The 12,357-nt window shown below is 44.5% G+C and overlaps 2 protein-coding genes across 7 annotated transcripts; one reads left to right on the forward strand and one right to left on the reverse strand.

Annotated features, from left to right (window-relative positions):
• Positions 1 to 508: 508 nt before the first annotated feature.
• On the reverse strand, positions 509 to 3,433 carry LOC104584054 (putative FBD-associated F-box protein At5g56440). Of its 2 annotated transcripts, none has more exons than XM_024461963.1 (4): positions 3,214 to 3,433; positions 2,032 to 3,019; positions 1,338 to 1,491; positions 509 to 1,254 (listed from the first exon to the last, which is right to left on the reverse strand). In XM_024461963.1, exons 1-2 carry the CDS (start codon positions 3,344 to 3,346, stop codon positions 2,283 to 2,285), a joined length of 870 nt encoding a protein of 289 aa, XP_024317731.1. In that variant the 5' UTR covers positions 3,347 to 3,433; the 3' UTR covers positions 509 to 1,254; positions 1,338 to 1,491; positions 2,032 to 2,282. The 2 variants fall into 2 exon arrangements, with proteins under 2 accessions (XP_024317731.1, XP_024317732.1); XM_024461964.1 differs by having other exon boundaries at positions 2,012 to 3,019.
• A 52-nt stretch (positions 3,434 to 3,485) lies between these two features.
• On the forward strand, positions 3,486 to 10,169 carry LOC100846417 (F-box/FBD/LRR-repeat protein At5g22660). 5 transcript variants are annotated; one of them, XM_014901493.2, is made up of 8 exons: positions 3,486 to 3,626; positions 4,077 to 4,440; positions 6,005 to 6,078; positions 6,544 to 6,671; positions 7,012 to 7,224; positions 8,169 to 9,100; positions 9,193 to 9,375; positions 9,620 to 10,169. In XM_014901493.2, exons 6-8 carry the CDS (start codon positions 8,432 to 8,434, stop codon positions 9,854 to 9,856), a joined length of 1,089 nt encoding a protein of 362 aa, XP_014756979.1. In that variant the 5' UTR covers positions 3,486 to 3,626; positions 4,077 to 4,440; positions 6,005 to 6,078; positions 6,544 to 6,671; positions 7,012 to 7,224; positions 8,169 to 8,431; the 3' UTR covers positions 9,857 to 10,169. The 5 variants fall into 5 exon arrangements, with proteins under 5 accessions (XP_014756979.1, XP_014756981.1, XP_014756978.1 ...); XM_014901495.2 differs by lacking the exon at positions 7,012 to 7,224 and having other exon boundaries at positions 6,002 to 6,078; XM_014901492.2 differs by lacking the exon at positions 7,012 to 7,224.
• Positions 10,170 to 12,357: the final 2,188 nt, after the last annotated feature.

Raw genomic sequence — 12,357 nt, forward strand, 5'->3', positions numbered from 1 at the left:
TCCTGGCGAATTCGAAGGAGCTGATGCAAGTGATGGATCGTGGTGGTTAGTCGTTGGCACCTCCTGCTTGTTATGCACTGATGGCACCTGATCCCTGAATTTTTACATCTGATGTGAAACTGTTGTCTTGCTGATTGGAGTTCATTCTGGGTGTTAGTTTGAGTTCATTCTGGGTGTTGCCATAAGAATGCACTCATATAACAACCACAATCCTACGATCTAAATGGTCTTTATAAGAAAAATGCCTAAGCACTGGTGTTCTCCGAAGTTCCTAGCAAAACGTGAAGACGATAAAGCCAATAGTTTGCTCGATGATGCTAAGAAATAATTCAAAAGAATGAAAATTATTATAGATGTGTAACCTACTAACTGTGCAAGTAATTACACCATATCTTAGCCCTAGCAGAGCCTATAGCTTCAGGTCTTCTTGACGCCAGGAGGGGTGATGTAGGAAGCCTGTTTTGTCGACCTTGACATTTGACCAATTTTCATGTTAAGGAAAAACATGAACTAAAAGCATCTTTGATGTATGTTTATTAAACTTTAGGAAACTCAGGTCACCGACCATCCTACATAGTTACAATTCAGAAACATCAACAGCATTCAGAAATCAGGTCAGATAGCAGCAACAGGCTCATTGAGCGAATCAATCCATTTATACTGATATAGAAGAGGACACCACAAGCTTTAGTCACTGTACATCTTGATAGACTGTTTCTATTGCAACACAACAAACACATGCACGTTTTTCACCTTACTAAGCAGGTGATGCTGATGCACCTAAGAGAGCAGGTGGTGCTGATGCACTTAAGAATTCTGTTTTCTACATTCGGAGTTTGATATTTACCCCGGCACCACGGCCACTGACATAGTGGGACAGCAGCAAGCTGGCCTTTCAACTGGAAGCAGTATTCAGCTACACCTACACCAATCACAGTATTACTGCATCAACCTTGTTCCTATAATACCCCCTTTCCGTCACTCTGGTACCTGGCTTTTTCATACCCTCCTCTGCTTTGCTGAACTCTCGGCATCTCCCTCCTGCGCCTTGCGCTTCTCCCCTGAGTCTGTGCTGCCCTTGCCGTTCCGAGGGACAAAAACTATCTTGATATGTGGAACGCCAACGGCGTGGAAGAATTATGCCAACCTACGGGCCATCATGTCATCCTTTGAACATATGATCTTGACCATCTTCAGCTGCATGTAAGGAAATGATCTTCCGCTTGGATTGACCTCACCTCTGTTGTCGTAGACCTTTTGCAGAACAATGAACTTGTTCAAGGGTTTGACCACACGCTCTCAGAGCAAACATTCATCAATTAGCGTATCATATGTACCTTATCGAGGTGGAGATAAAGGTTCTCTAAGTTGGGTGAATGCATAATAATGGTTGATAATGCATCAAAGTCAGGACCTATACACCATTCACCAAGCGACAGTCTTCAGGTTTTTGAACATGGGACACGTCTTCAATTGATTATTCAGTAGAACCTGCACATTAGTATTGGAGTTAGTAATGATGGTCTGCACATATTAGGTCTACTGCCAAATAAGTTAACCAAGCATTTAGGACAAGATATCATAGGGCATCAAACTGTAAGTTAGGTTCAGAGTTCAATACACCAAAACAGTAGTGATTCAAAAAAATTGCAGGGCACTGGAAAACTTGCACTAGTAGATTAATGTTTGATAGGAATAAAATATCAACACTGTTAAGGTAGTTTTGATATCGTCTGTGTACAACCTATCCAATAGGCTGATCCATTGGTAAAATGAACTTCTTTATGTCCATCAGACAACTACGTAGAAATGATATTTAAGTGGTCAACGATACAATATGAACAATAGTGTCACAGTTCTACTGTACTTCTAAACTGATTCATATTGATGAAATAACGAAAATTCATCATGCAGTAAAATTCGAGAAATGCTCTAATTAAGCCATTAGCCCCTTCCTGTCCATATGGCCAAACACCGTAGAAAGCACAAGATATAGAGAAGGTGGTAATACCAGCAATGGCATAAATGTACCTCTCCTCGATGAGCTAGCAATTTCATTGTTCTCACGTTATAGAAGCTTCGAAGAATACCATCACCACCATAGACCACAATACCATTTCTGCCATAGCAATCAACAATGTGGTCGGGGTGCACATCATTAGATCCTGCAGAGCTACCATCATCATCAGATCCACTGCCGTCAGGGTCCTCGGCATGAGATCCTGCAGAGCTACCATCATCATGAGATTCACTGCCGTCATCAAGCATGATACTGGCTGTCACTAGTGACCTCGGACGCTTGATCTGAGGAAGAACACTGCAAGGTCTGAGTCTGATGCAGCACAGCAAGGCAAGGCCCGGAGCATCAACCAAGACTCCAAGAGGCCTTTAGGGGTGAAGCAGCTGACCATAGTCAAACGCCTGAGCGATACTGATCGAATCTCAGTGCCATATATCTTACTGTTCTTGAGCACCAGTTCTCCCAAGAAAACGCACTTACAAGAGAGCTGCTTGAGGTTGTCGGTATCCATAAAGACACGGCTGAGATGCAATATCTTGAGGCTACCAAACAAGAAGTTCTCGCAATCCAGGTGCGGCCGCCGGCGGTGATGCATCCCGGAGAGCTCAATAGCTTTCGCGTGGAGTCTGACAGCACGACGGATCCACGTGTTGGCCATGCCATCGGACGTCCAGCGCAGCCGGAGCTTGAGCAGCGGCACGTCCTGGTCCCGCCATTGCAGTAGGTCCTGGACGAACTGGCGGTAGTGGCACCTCAGCCGGTCGGCGCTGGCGTCATGGCGGATGTCGAGGCTCGGCGCGGATTCCCACATGTAGCGCCACCCCTCCGAAAGCGCGCTCGTGCGGACCACCTCCCACGCCTTCAGGAAGGAGAAGATGCGGTGGCACAGCTCGTCCGGGAGGTTGCTGAGGCGGTCGCGGGCGCCGACTCCTCCGCCGGACCCGTCGCCCGGCGGCCCCTGCCCTCCACCCCCTTGGAGCATTCCGTCGAACAAGTTACCTGCACGGAGCACGACGACCAACAATCAACGACCACGAGAAACCAAAATCTTCGCATTCGCAGACGCAGCAATTAGAAACCAAGAAGAGCTTGGCCACGCAGCATTCCGCCAGACGGATTCGCGACCCAAAACAAGAACTCGCAAGAATCCTTCGCGTGGTGGGAGGGTAGTGGATCGGAGGAGGAGGACTCACCGGGAGGTTGATGCTTCCTGAATGAATCCGAAGGGCGGGGACTCCTGCAGTCCTGCTCCGCGGTTGCTGCTTCAGGGCGCGCAGAGGGGAAGAAAGAGGGAAGGAGAAATGAAAAATCGGGACTCTGCTTCATGTATTCTTAAATGATATCACCAGTCTCAGTTTAAGATGTTATGTATGCGTTTTGTAAGTTTGTAAACTAAACTGTAATTTCTTCGGAATGTACTTGTATACTGGTGGAGTGGCACCCTTCTGCAGACTGCAGTTGGCCGGCCCATCTCGCTGCCGAGCGACCCAGCCGCCTGACTCCGTGGATCGTCTTCCTTCTCGTGCGAGCGCCGCCACCCATCCCGCTGCGGAGCGCCCCAGCCCCCTAGCTCGTCTTCTTCCTCGCGCGAGCGCCTCCACCGCAGGTTGATCTCCCCTTCGATTCTCTCGCTCCCGACGGTTTCTCCTCCCATCACCCCACAAACGGATTCCGCCCTTTAGCTCCCCGTTTCATAATCTTCCCCAATTCGTGACTGGGGCAAAAATCAAGGCAGGGCGGCCGCCGTACCTTGCCGTACTGGGTCCTCCGCCCGTGCCCAGTAGCATGGAGCTCGACCTCAAAAACGAGTTTCTGAGTTGTGACCTTAGTACCTGTAATGTGGAACTGTGAGGGCTTGCATTTTTTAGGATTTTGGTCCTTCAGGAAATTTTTAGTCTTCACTCGAATACTAGTCTAGCAGCAGCTCATTGTTGTACCTATCCAATATCACCCTAGCAAGAATTACTTCAATGTTACCATTCAACAGCTGAAATTTCCAAATTTTCTGCTTTTGACATACAAACTTGCTAGTCACTACTTTTGTGTGCGCATGCAGGGCTACCTTTCACCATCTGGCATCTTCTGAAGGCCTGAAGCCAGGTTGAGAGTTTCTTTTTCCGATGATGAATATGTCCAACAAGCACATGAGACCAAGAGGATCTGAGGATATATGATCACTGACAGGATCTGCAGCCTCCCCAGTGAGAAATTGTTCAGACACGCGCGCTGTCCACGAGGTGGCACTATGTCTGGCAATCTTTGCGGTGCCTTAAAATTGAGGGGCCTGGATTCTCCTGCAAGGAGAGATTCCTGATGTTCATGGCGAACTTACTACTGCCAAGAGATTGTGTTCTTCTAGACAGCATTTGCCTCATGAGCTGGACCTACGGTGCTCATCAAAACCATCTCAGAGCTAACCTGTGAGTCTCATATAATCGCATATTATAAATTATTAAATCTAGACAAGTCTTCATTTACTTAGGTGCACCTGTAAGATACCCAAATGATTTTCCATCAGCTCCCTCTTCATTGAGAAGCTTTTTTCTTACTGTCCAGCTTTGGAAGATCTATTGATGATCCTTGATAGACTGCCATGTTCTAGCCACCAAATTTTCCTCTCGCACTCTGAAGAATTTAGGCTTTTCCTTACTTAGCCCTTATGGCGGTGATTATCTTTATGATGATTACGAAGAACTTGTTGCGAAAGCCGTCACTGCCAGCCTAACAACATCTCGCTAGCCGGATACCGCTAGAGGAGATGCTAGAAGCAGGAAACGTCCCATACCACCTTGCTTCCCGCTAGAACTTGGCACAGGTGGCCTGGCCCAACCTCCCGGACCGAAGCCCAATGTCCTAGCACGAAAGCCCGAAAAAAGCTCGGTAGCATTAAAAATATTATTTTTGAGAAAAAATAGGTACACAACCGTTTTATACCCCGAAAATGATTATTTTATTTTTAATGCCAAAAAGGAAATTTTTTTCAAGGCCTTGGGTCGGGCCCAAGTTTGGCCTTTTGTTGCTAGGCTTTGTGATGCCTGTCCTGAAACCTGTCCTGGCTCAGGATATGTCTAGGTCTACTTACAGGCATAGTTGCACCACCTCCTGTGGCGACAAAGGGACTTCTCCCGTTGATGCTAACAACTATTACCTCTGATCCTAAATTGTTGTCGACATGTTATATGTATCTAAACATTTTTTATGAATAGATACGCAAATTTGAGACAAGAATTTAGGATGGGAGGGAGTAATTTGGCAAGACGACTCCGCATGAGAGGCATTGTGTATCACATGCTGAGCCGGAACAAACCTGACCTAGAGGTGGAGTGGGGTGACCCATACCGCCGCCAGTCTCAGAAGCTCCGCGGTCCTAGGAGGTCGCGTCTCATATCGCTGTCGTCCTCAAGCAACATAGAGCCAAAGGGCATCACCATCTCAAGATCCGGCCACTGCGTCGACTACTGTTAGTGAACCAGGGCCACTGCCCGTGTTCCAGATCTCGTACGCCCGTCACCGGACATGGGTGCCTGCCGCGTCGCCCATACGACGAAGCCTGACGCAGCGGCCACCACCGAGGCGCCACTGCTAGTTAGCGGCCGGCCACCACCCGGGGCCCGAACCCGCACGTAGGATGCCAAATCTTAGTGCTCTGGCATCCGCACAACGGCTGAACTGGCCATCGCGCCAACACTAGAATCCCCTAACGCTTTAGGCTTGGGGCCTACGCCACCATTGCAGAGGCCGACGGCAGTGGCCACGAGGAAGAGGGGTGGGGGATGCGAGTTGGAAGAGGCGGCTGGGGTTTCCCCTGGTGTCACCTGGGAGGGGCGACACAAGGGGGTCGAGGTGCTGTTGACGTCAATTTGTATAAAAATGGGATTAGATTTCAAACTTCGGTTATGTCAATTCCTTTTGAGGTTGTCTTTGAGTGGTCACAAGATCATCTGGTTTTTTCATATAATATGTATGTGGCTTTTGTACAAGCAGTCAAGCAGGAAGGGGTAGGGCATGGAAGGAGTTGACAATCAGTGTGATATTCAGTCTGCAAGTCAAAATCAAAGGTAAAGTTTTTTTAACTGTTTTTAAAGGTCATTGTGGATTTATTTATTTGTTATTGTTTTTCCAAATCATCAATGTAAATCTAATCATTCACACACGCTGACCACTAATAGCACCTGATTAACTGGCCGCCAATCCGCCATCTACGTGTTTTTCAGTTAACTCATAGTAGTTAATCAGCAACGTAAATCTACCAATAGAGGAGTGCATCATTCAAAAGTCAATCAAGAAGTTTTTGGATATTAGAGAGATGATGGTATACAGTTTTCTGGTTTTGTTGTGTTTTTTATCTATAATTGCTTTTTGTATAATTTATTCATTCTATTAGAGAGATGATGGCCTACAGTTTTCTGCTTTCTGCAGCTTATTTTTTTCTCTTCTTGTTGAAGTGTCCCCTGCATTTTCCTGCTGCAATTTCAGTAGTAGTGTGTGTCTGTATCAAATCTTGACTGTTTTTTGTTCTTCAGATCTGTGAACTACAGGTAGCAACAGAGATGATTTTCAGAGCATTGCAGAGAACAGAACATGAAAAACAGAGGAGGAGAATAAAAGACAGAGGGATGGCACCATCAACCTGCTGATCTCCTTTGGTTAGGTTAGTTGAAATTTTGCCAGATCCCAACTGCTCCTCTTCAATCAACCGACCGATCTGTAGCATACCCTGCGGATTTGTTTTAGTTTACATAGAGTGCAAGAAACTTTCCTTTGTTGGGCTTTTTTAGACATGATTGCTTCGTTATGTGGCTGCAGCTGTTAGTTCTGCATGGCTTTCCCCCTCTTTCTTTTAGTTGTGCTGGCCTGTTTTGGTGTTGTAGTTGTGGTGGATTTGGTTATTTTTAAGTTAATTTTATTGGACCCGTTTGGTCTGCATCGAGCCCGTTAGCGAGATGGGTTTGGCTTTTCTTTTGTTTTGACTGAAATTTGATGTTGGACAGGTGCCAGGTTTTGTATCGTTGAAAATATGACTGTGAATTGAAAAACAACTAGCTGTCAATTAGACAGTCCTGGCGTTTCTTTTCTCTGTCTCTCCCAGTCGACGCCCATCCTGTCGTCGGCGCTGCCGGCAAGCGAGCCGGGGCACCTCGTAGGCTGCTCCACCGGACACCGCATGCCAGCACACGGAGATCGGACACCTCCTTGTACCCTCGGTAGTGTCTTGTTCTTCCTTCCGACCCCCCCCCCCCTCTCGCGTGACTAGGGTTTGCCTCATAATGTTTTGTTCCATCCGCTTTTGTTGGCCATCTAGGGTTTGGGTCTCTTAGCCTCAAGTTCTCGATGCTTTTACCCATTATTTCCTAGATCTTGGCATGTACTTGTTGATGGTGACGCCTCTCATGCATTATGCGAATTATTGTTTGATGATGACGACGACGATGATTGCAGTTTGTTGGGGCTCTACCTTCCATTTGGTAGTTCTAATTTGTGTGTAGATGACTAGATGTACACCCGGGCATTTTAAGTATAGGGGAATCTTCTTGTGCTCTGCAAACTGAGGCCTCTTGTAATATTTTTGTTATGAAACTTCATTTAAAACTATACTGCCTTTGATTGTCGCCCCCTAAATGATTGTTGGGATAGAAATATCCCCCACATCAACGAGAAACAGCGGACCTTTTTTGGGGAGGTGTTGACATATATGTTATGAAACATTAGGTTGGAAAGAAATAGTTAAATCTTCCAACCAACGTCTTTGGAAGTTCTGGAGGTAGCTTTCAGGGCTATGGAAGATAAGGATAATAGCAATCAGAGTAATTCCTATTTTCCTTTTTGGGCCATCTTTGTACATAACAAGATCTATATTTATATTTCCCCATCTCAATGAAATATGCAGAGTGCATACCTTTGAGGCTTTGACTAATGTTTTCTTAAATCTATATCTTTGTGATAGTCCTGACACAATAAGTGGAGTCGGGTGATATTTCCTCTAATGCAAATTTGGTTTTAGTAATGATAGTCCCATTTCACCTGTCATATCCAACTTAGCCTAAAGCCAGAATTAGTAGAACTTTACTCCTCCTGAATCCCACACTTGGACTTTCCAGATTTCTGCTTATGGCCTTCACTAACCTGATTATCTCTAATTTTTGTGCAGACAGCTGTTGCTCATCACCCGTTTGAGTGAATGCCCCTGGTGCATGGAGATGCCTGACAGGCGTTAGACTACCATGGGTTAAGGATAGCACCCGCGACAGGATCAGTTGCCTCCCTGATGATGTGCTCCACCATATCTTGTCTTTTACAACTGCACGACAGGCTGTGCAGACGTGTGCGCTGTCTACAAGGTGGCGCCACATTTGGCAGTCTTTACGATGCGTTAATGTTGAGGTGGGTGAATTCACCAGCAAGGAGGGTTTCATGAAGTTGATGGACAACTTACTGCTGTGCCGTGATGGTATATCTCTGGACAGCTTTCGCCTAAGGAACACAAAAGGTAGTGTTTTCGTCAACCACCCCACAGCTGGCACGTGGGTCTGCCATGTGCTGAATTGCAATGTTCGTGTGCTTGGGATCAATCAGGATCATCATTTGTTTAACCTAGATGACGAGCTTTACTTCACTTGGTCAGATAGGACAGTGCTCAGGGAATTGTTTAACCTAGACCACTCTTCATTCACTTCAGCACATCTGAAAATACTCAATCTCTATTGTGTTTACGGCAGTGCTGATTTTATTGAGAAGCTCTTCTCTGGGTGTCCAGCATTGGAAGATCTAGCAATTATAAAATGTCATGTTATGGCCTTCAAGTTCTTCTCCCGCACTTTGAAGAACTTGATCATTGAATCACTTAGCCCCGCTTATGGTTATAATATTGAGGATTATGAGTTTGAAGAACTTGTGATAGATATCCCCAGTCTTGTTTCGCTGTATCTGAAGGACATTCCATATTTTGCTCCTCACCTTGTGAATGTATCATCCGTGGTAAAGGCCTCAATTTGCCTGCACAATAGTGACATTGAACACTGCAATATTCTGAATGCTCTGTCAAATGTTACGGATCTGACATTGGAGTCTCCACCTTGCCAGGTAACCTTTTCTTCTAACTTTGTAGTTTGTATTTTTCGTTCTTCCTGATGTTGTGTAGCTGATATCTCGTTTTTTGCATGTGGAATATTCAGATGGCAATGGACGCACTACAAAGGGATATGTGGAAGTGCCATGCATTCAACAAACTGAAAGTTTTGTCTGTCGATGAAAGGTGCATCTCACTATTGTCCACCAGGGATGGTACTGAATTTGGGCTGATCCAATTGCTTCGGTGCTCACCTAACATAGAAAAACTTAATGTGCATCTCACTTCGGTAAGGATATATTTCATATTGAACTTTTGCATGTGAACAGTGTGTTACTGTGCCAGTAGTTTCTATATTTCATATTGAACTTTTGCATGTGAACAGTGTGTTACTGTGTCAGTAGTTTCTATATTTCATATTGAACTTTGGCATGTGAAACAATGTGTTACCTTGTCAGTAGTTTTTTTATTGTAAGAAAATTCTTATCACATCGGATTTTTTGATTGGGGACTTATTAAGTTTTTTTTATTAGTTGGCAAACTTCTCTCTGGATGAAGAAATGGTTGACCCAGAAGCTTACAAAGCAGACAAACTGTTTAACTGTAAACATCTTAAGGAGGTCAAAATCACTTGCTGGGAGCATGATGGTTCAGTGGACTGTGTTGTGAGGGTCATACTAGCCAATGCCATCACTATTCCGAAGATCGTAATCGAGCCTGATACTTTTCATTGCAAGCTTTTCGACCTCCAAAATTTGGTTAGGTCCTAATCGATGGTTGGGAGGTGTTAGTTCTCGGTTGACGCTGGACGCTCTGTCGTTTTTTATGAAACCATGTTGTATTGTTTTGTGTAAAAGTGAACTGGGTATGCGTGTGTTTCTGGTGATGCATGCTGAAGATGCATTTAGTTTCCATGTTTAGTATCGAGAATCTTGAGCTGAATAACTGAAGACAATATTGTAAGCTGGGGTTTGGACTTTGTAGATGCTGCCTTTTTGCTAGTTTTGCTAGCTGATCTTCAGTAGTCATGTGTACCTGATATTCAGAGCTTCATCAATTGATCAAAAATTGGATTCTTCACAACTTCACATGAGAATATGGCAGCAAATTAAGAGCTCGGGCAGCCAGAGAGGAGGTCTCAGGCAGCCCGGCCTGCACTGGAGATGGCGGGGCTCGTGATTATTTCTGTTAAAGGAATTGAACTAACAAAAAACTATTTTCACTTGCTGTAGGCGTTGGTGATTTTATGGTTGGGTCTATCTGACTACTGGCTAGAGCTTCTGTTTCCTAAAGGACTTTTGCTTTCTCATTTCCACAGCAGTACCTGTGACTTGTCTACCGTAAAATCTAGTTTGAGTGCTCTTATGACGGATAGCTCCTGTGCTCGCTGCACTTATGCTCCAGTGACTTTCTTGTCCCTGATGTTGCCCTTGTGCTTTAGCGCACCAATTTATGTTGTTCCCATCTGAAATTTCTACTCATCCTCTTATGGGCATGCACAACTGTTGAGCATTTGAACATTAAGCGTGTTAGCCTTTGAATCATGCGAGAGGAAAGTTGCCAAACCCACCTAGGGAAGTTTATGGTTTCAAAACGATCTCCAACCAAGTCATTTACAGTTGCCAGGATTTGGTCGTGCCGACCAGATTTTCCATGCGCTTATCAATTTTTACTTCTGGTGAAGTTTTGTGTTTGATTTTATCCTGTTTGCAAACAACTTGACGCTGCACCGTCTTAGGGCTAACGGCAGGCGTGGCATTTTCACGTACCCAGAAGAGCATTGTTTCAGGTGCTGATCAGTACTGTGCGAGAGAAAGGGAAGATGGGCAATTGCAGGTGCATATTCATTTGCGTGTTTGATTTTATCGCGTTTAATTCTTCCCTGAGAACTTTCCGCCGTAGCGACGAGCCGACGACCAGTGGCCAAGTAAATAAGTTGAATAAGGAGAGTAATAGATCAGCTCATAACTTGCACAGCTAGCTAGCAGGCCAAAAGGTCTGTCGAGTCTGTTTGTTGCTGTTGCGACGTACACAGAGGCGACTGTATGTCTCTTGGAGCTCGTTTTTGAAGGGAACTCTGCCGAGCAAAATTAAAGGCGGACCAAAGTACACAGACAGGTTTCAGAATGTATAAAAGTAAACGTTACAAGTTGTTACTTGTTAGCCATATGGGATAGCGTAATTCCCCAATCTTGGAGTATTGCTCTTTTATGGATAGAGCTGCAACTATGGTGCCAAAGAGAGAGGTCGCTGGCACACCGTTCAACTTGGTTCGAGCTTTAAATTCGGAGGTAAACCTTAAGTTAAGAAACTTCTTCCGAGATAGTACATTTTATGAAGCATATATCACATTAAATTTTTATAGTGACTTTTCATATTTACCCTAAGATTATACAATGTTATATACCGATAATAATAATATGCATGGCACCATGCACATATATATTGACAATCTTTTAGGTATTATTTCATTTTTCCTATTAATTAGCTCTAGAAAATTGTAAATAATTTGAGATTTTAATTCACATTACTCATTTTGAATTCTAAATGAAGGCCTAGTAAAAGTTTCAAAATTAAAAAGTGTGTTTTACATCATAATTTACACCACTAAAGGAAAATGAAAAAAAATCAGGCATTGTCGAGTGTCTGTTATGGGACATCCGGCAAAGATGGATGTGCCGTCCTTCATGTCAACCACGATGGACGGGAACATGTGTCCACCACCTTTGCCATGGGCCTTGCTTTGCCGAGTGCCGAAATCCAATTTTGCCGAGGACCTTTGCTTTGCCGTGTGCTTTTCACCTAGCTCTCGGGATTGTCAAGTCTTCGTCGAGAGCCCGATAAACAAAAACTCTTGGCAAAGCCACTGACACACGTCAAATAAACTTGGTCCGGCAGTTTTTGCTTTTTAGAGCATTTAAATTTAAATTATATATTCCAAAGAGAAGGTGATGAATAAATAAAGGAAACAAGTAAATCTAGCAGTACAGCTGGATGACGAGAAGACTTAATTTGTGGTGGAGAGAGATCACTTCTTCCTTGCATGCTGGCAACGATCAGAAGGCGATCCACAAAAGCCATTGACTTTGCAAATAAATAAAGGGAATTATGCATATTTCTAATATTGCACGTACGTACCTTTTCTGCATCATCTCATTTTGGGTAAGAGTTGTGCGCATTCTCTCATGACCACGCAGATAATAGGAGTATCATATATAAATCTCTCCAAATCAATAGGTGATTCGGTGCTTGTATATAATATGCTCATCAG

The sequence above is a fragment of the Brachypodium distachyon genome, chromosome 3 (genome assembly GCF_000005505.3).
Source record: "Brachypodium distachyon strain Bd21 chromosome 3, Brachypodium_distachyon_v3.0, whole genome shotgun sequence".
Taxonomy (NCBI): domain Eukaryota; kingdom Viridiplantae; phylum Streptophyta; class Magnoliopsida; order Poales; family Poaceae; genus Brachypodium; species Brachypodium distachyon.

Bases quoted from the DNA above. Each gene is read 5' to 3' on its own strand.
- LOC100846417 (XM_014901495.2), top strand. From the start codon at position 8,432: ATGAAGTTGATGGACAACTTACTGCTGTGCCGTGATGGTATATCTCTG. The intron at 9,101-9,192 runs GTAACCTTTTCT...TGGAATATTCAG, and splicing joins TGGAGTCTCCACCTTGCCAG to ATGGCAATGGACGCACTACA. The intron at 9,376-9,619 runs GTAAGGATATAT...TTTTTTTATTAG, and splicing joins TTAATGTGCATCTCACTTCG to TTGGCAAACTTCTCTCTGGA.
- LOC104584054 (XM_024461963.1), bottom strand. From the start codon at position 3,346: ATGAAGCAGAGTCCCGATTTTTCATTTCTCCTTCCCTCTTTCTTCCCC. The intron at 3,020-3,213 runs GTGAGTCCTCCT...TGCTCCGTGCAG, and splicing joins CAGGAAGCATCAACCTCCCG to GTAACTTGTTCGACGGAATG.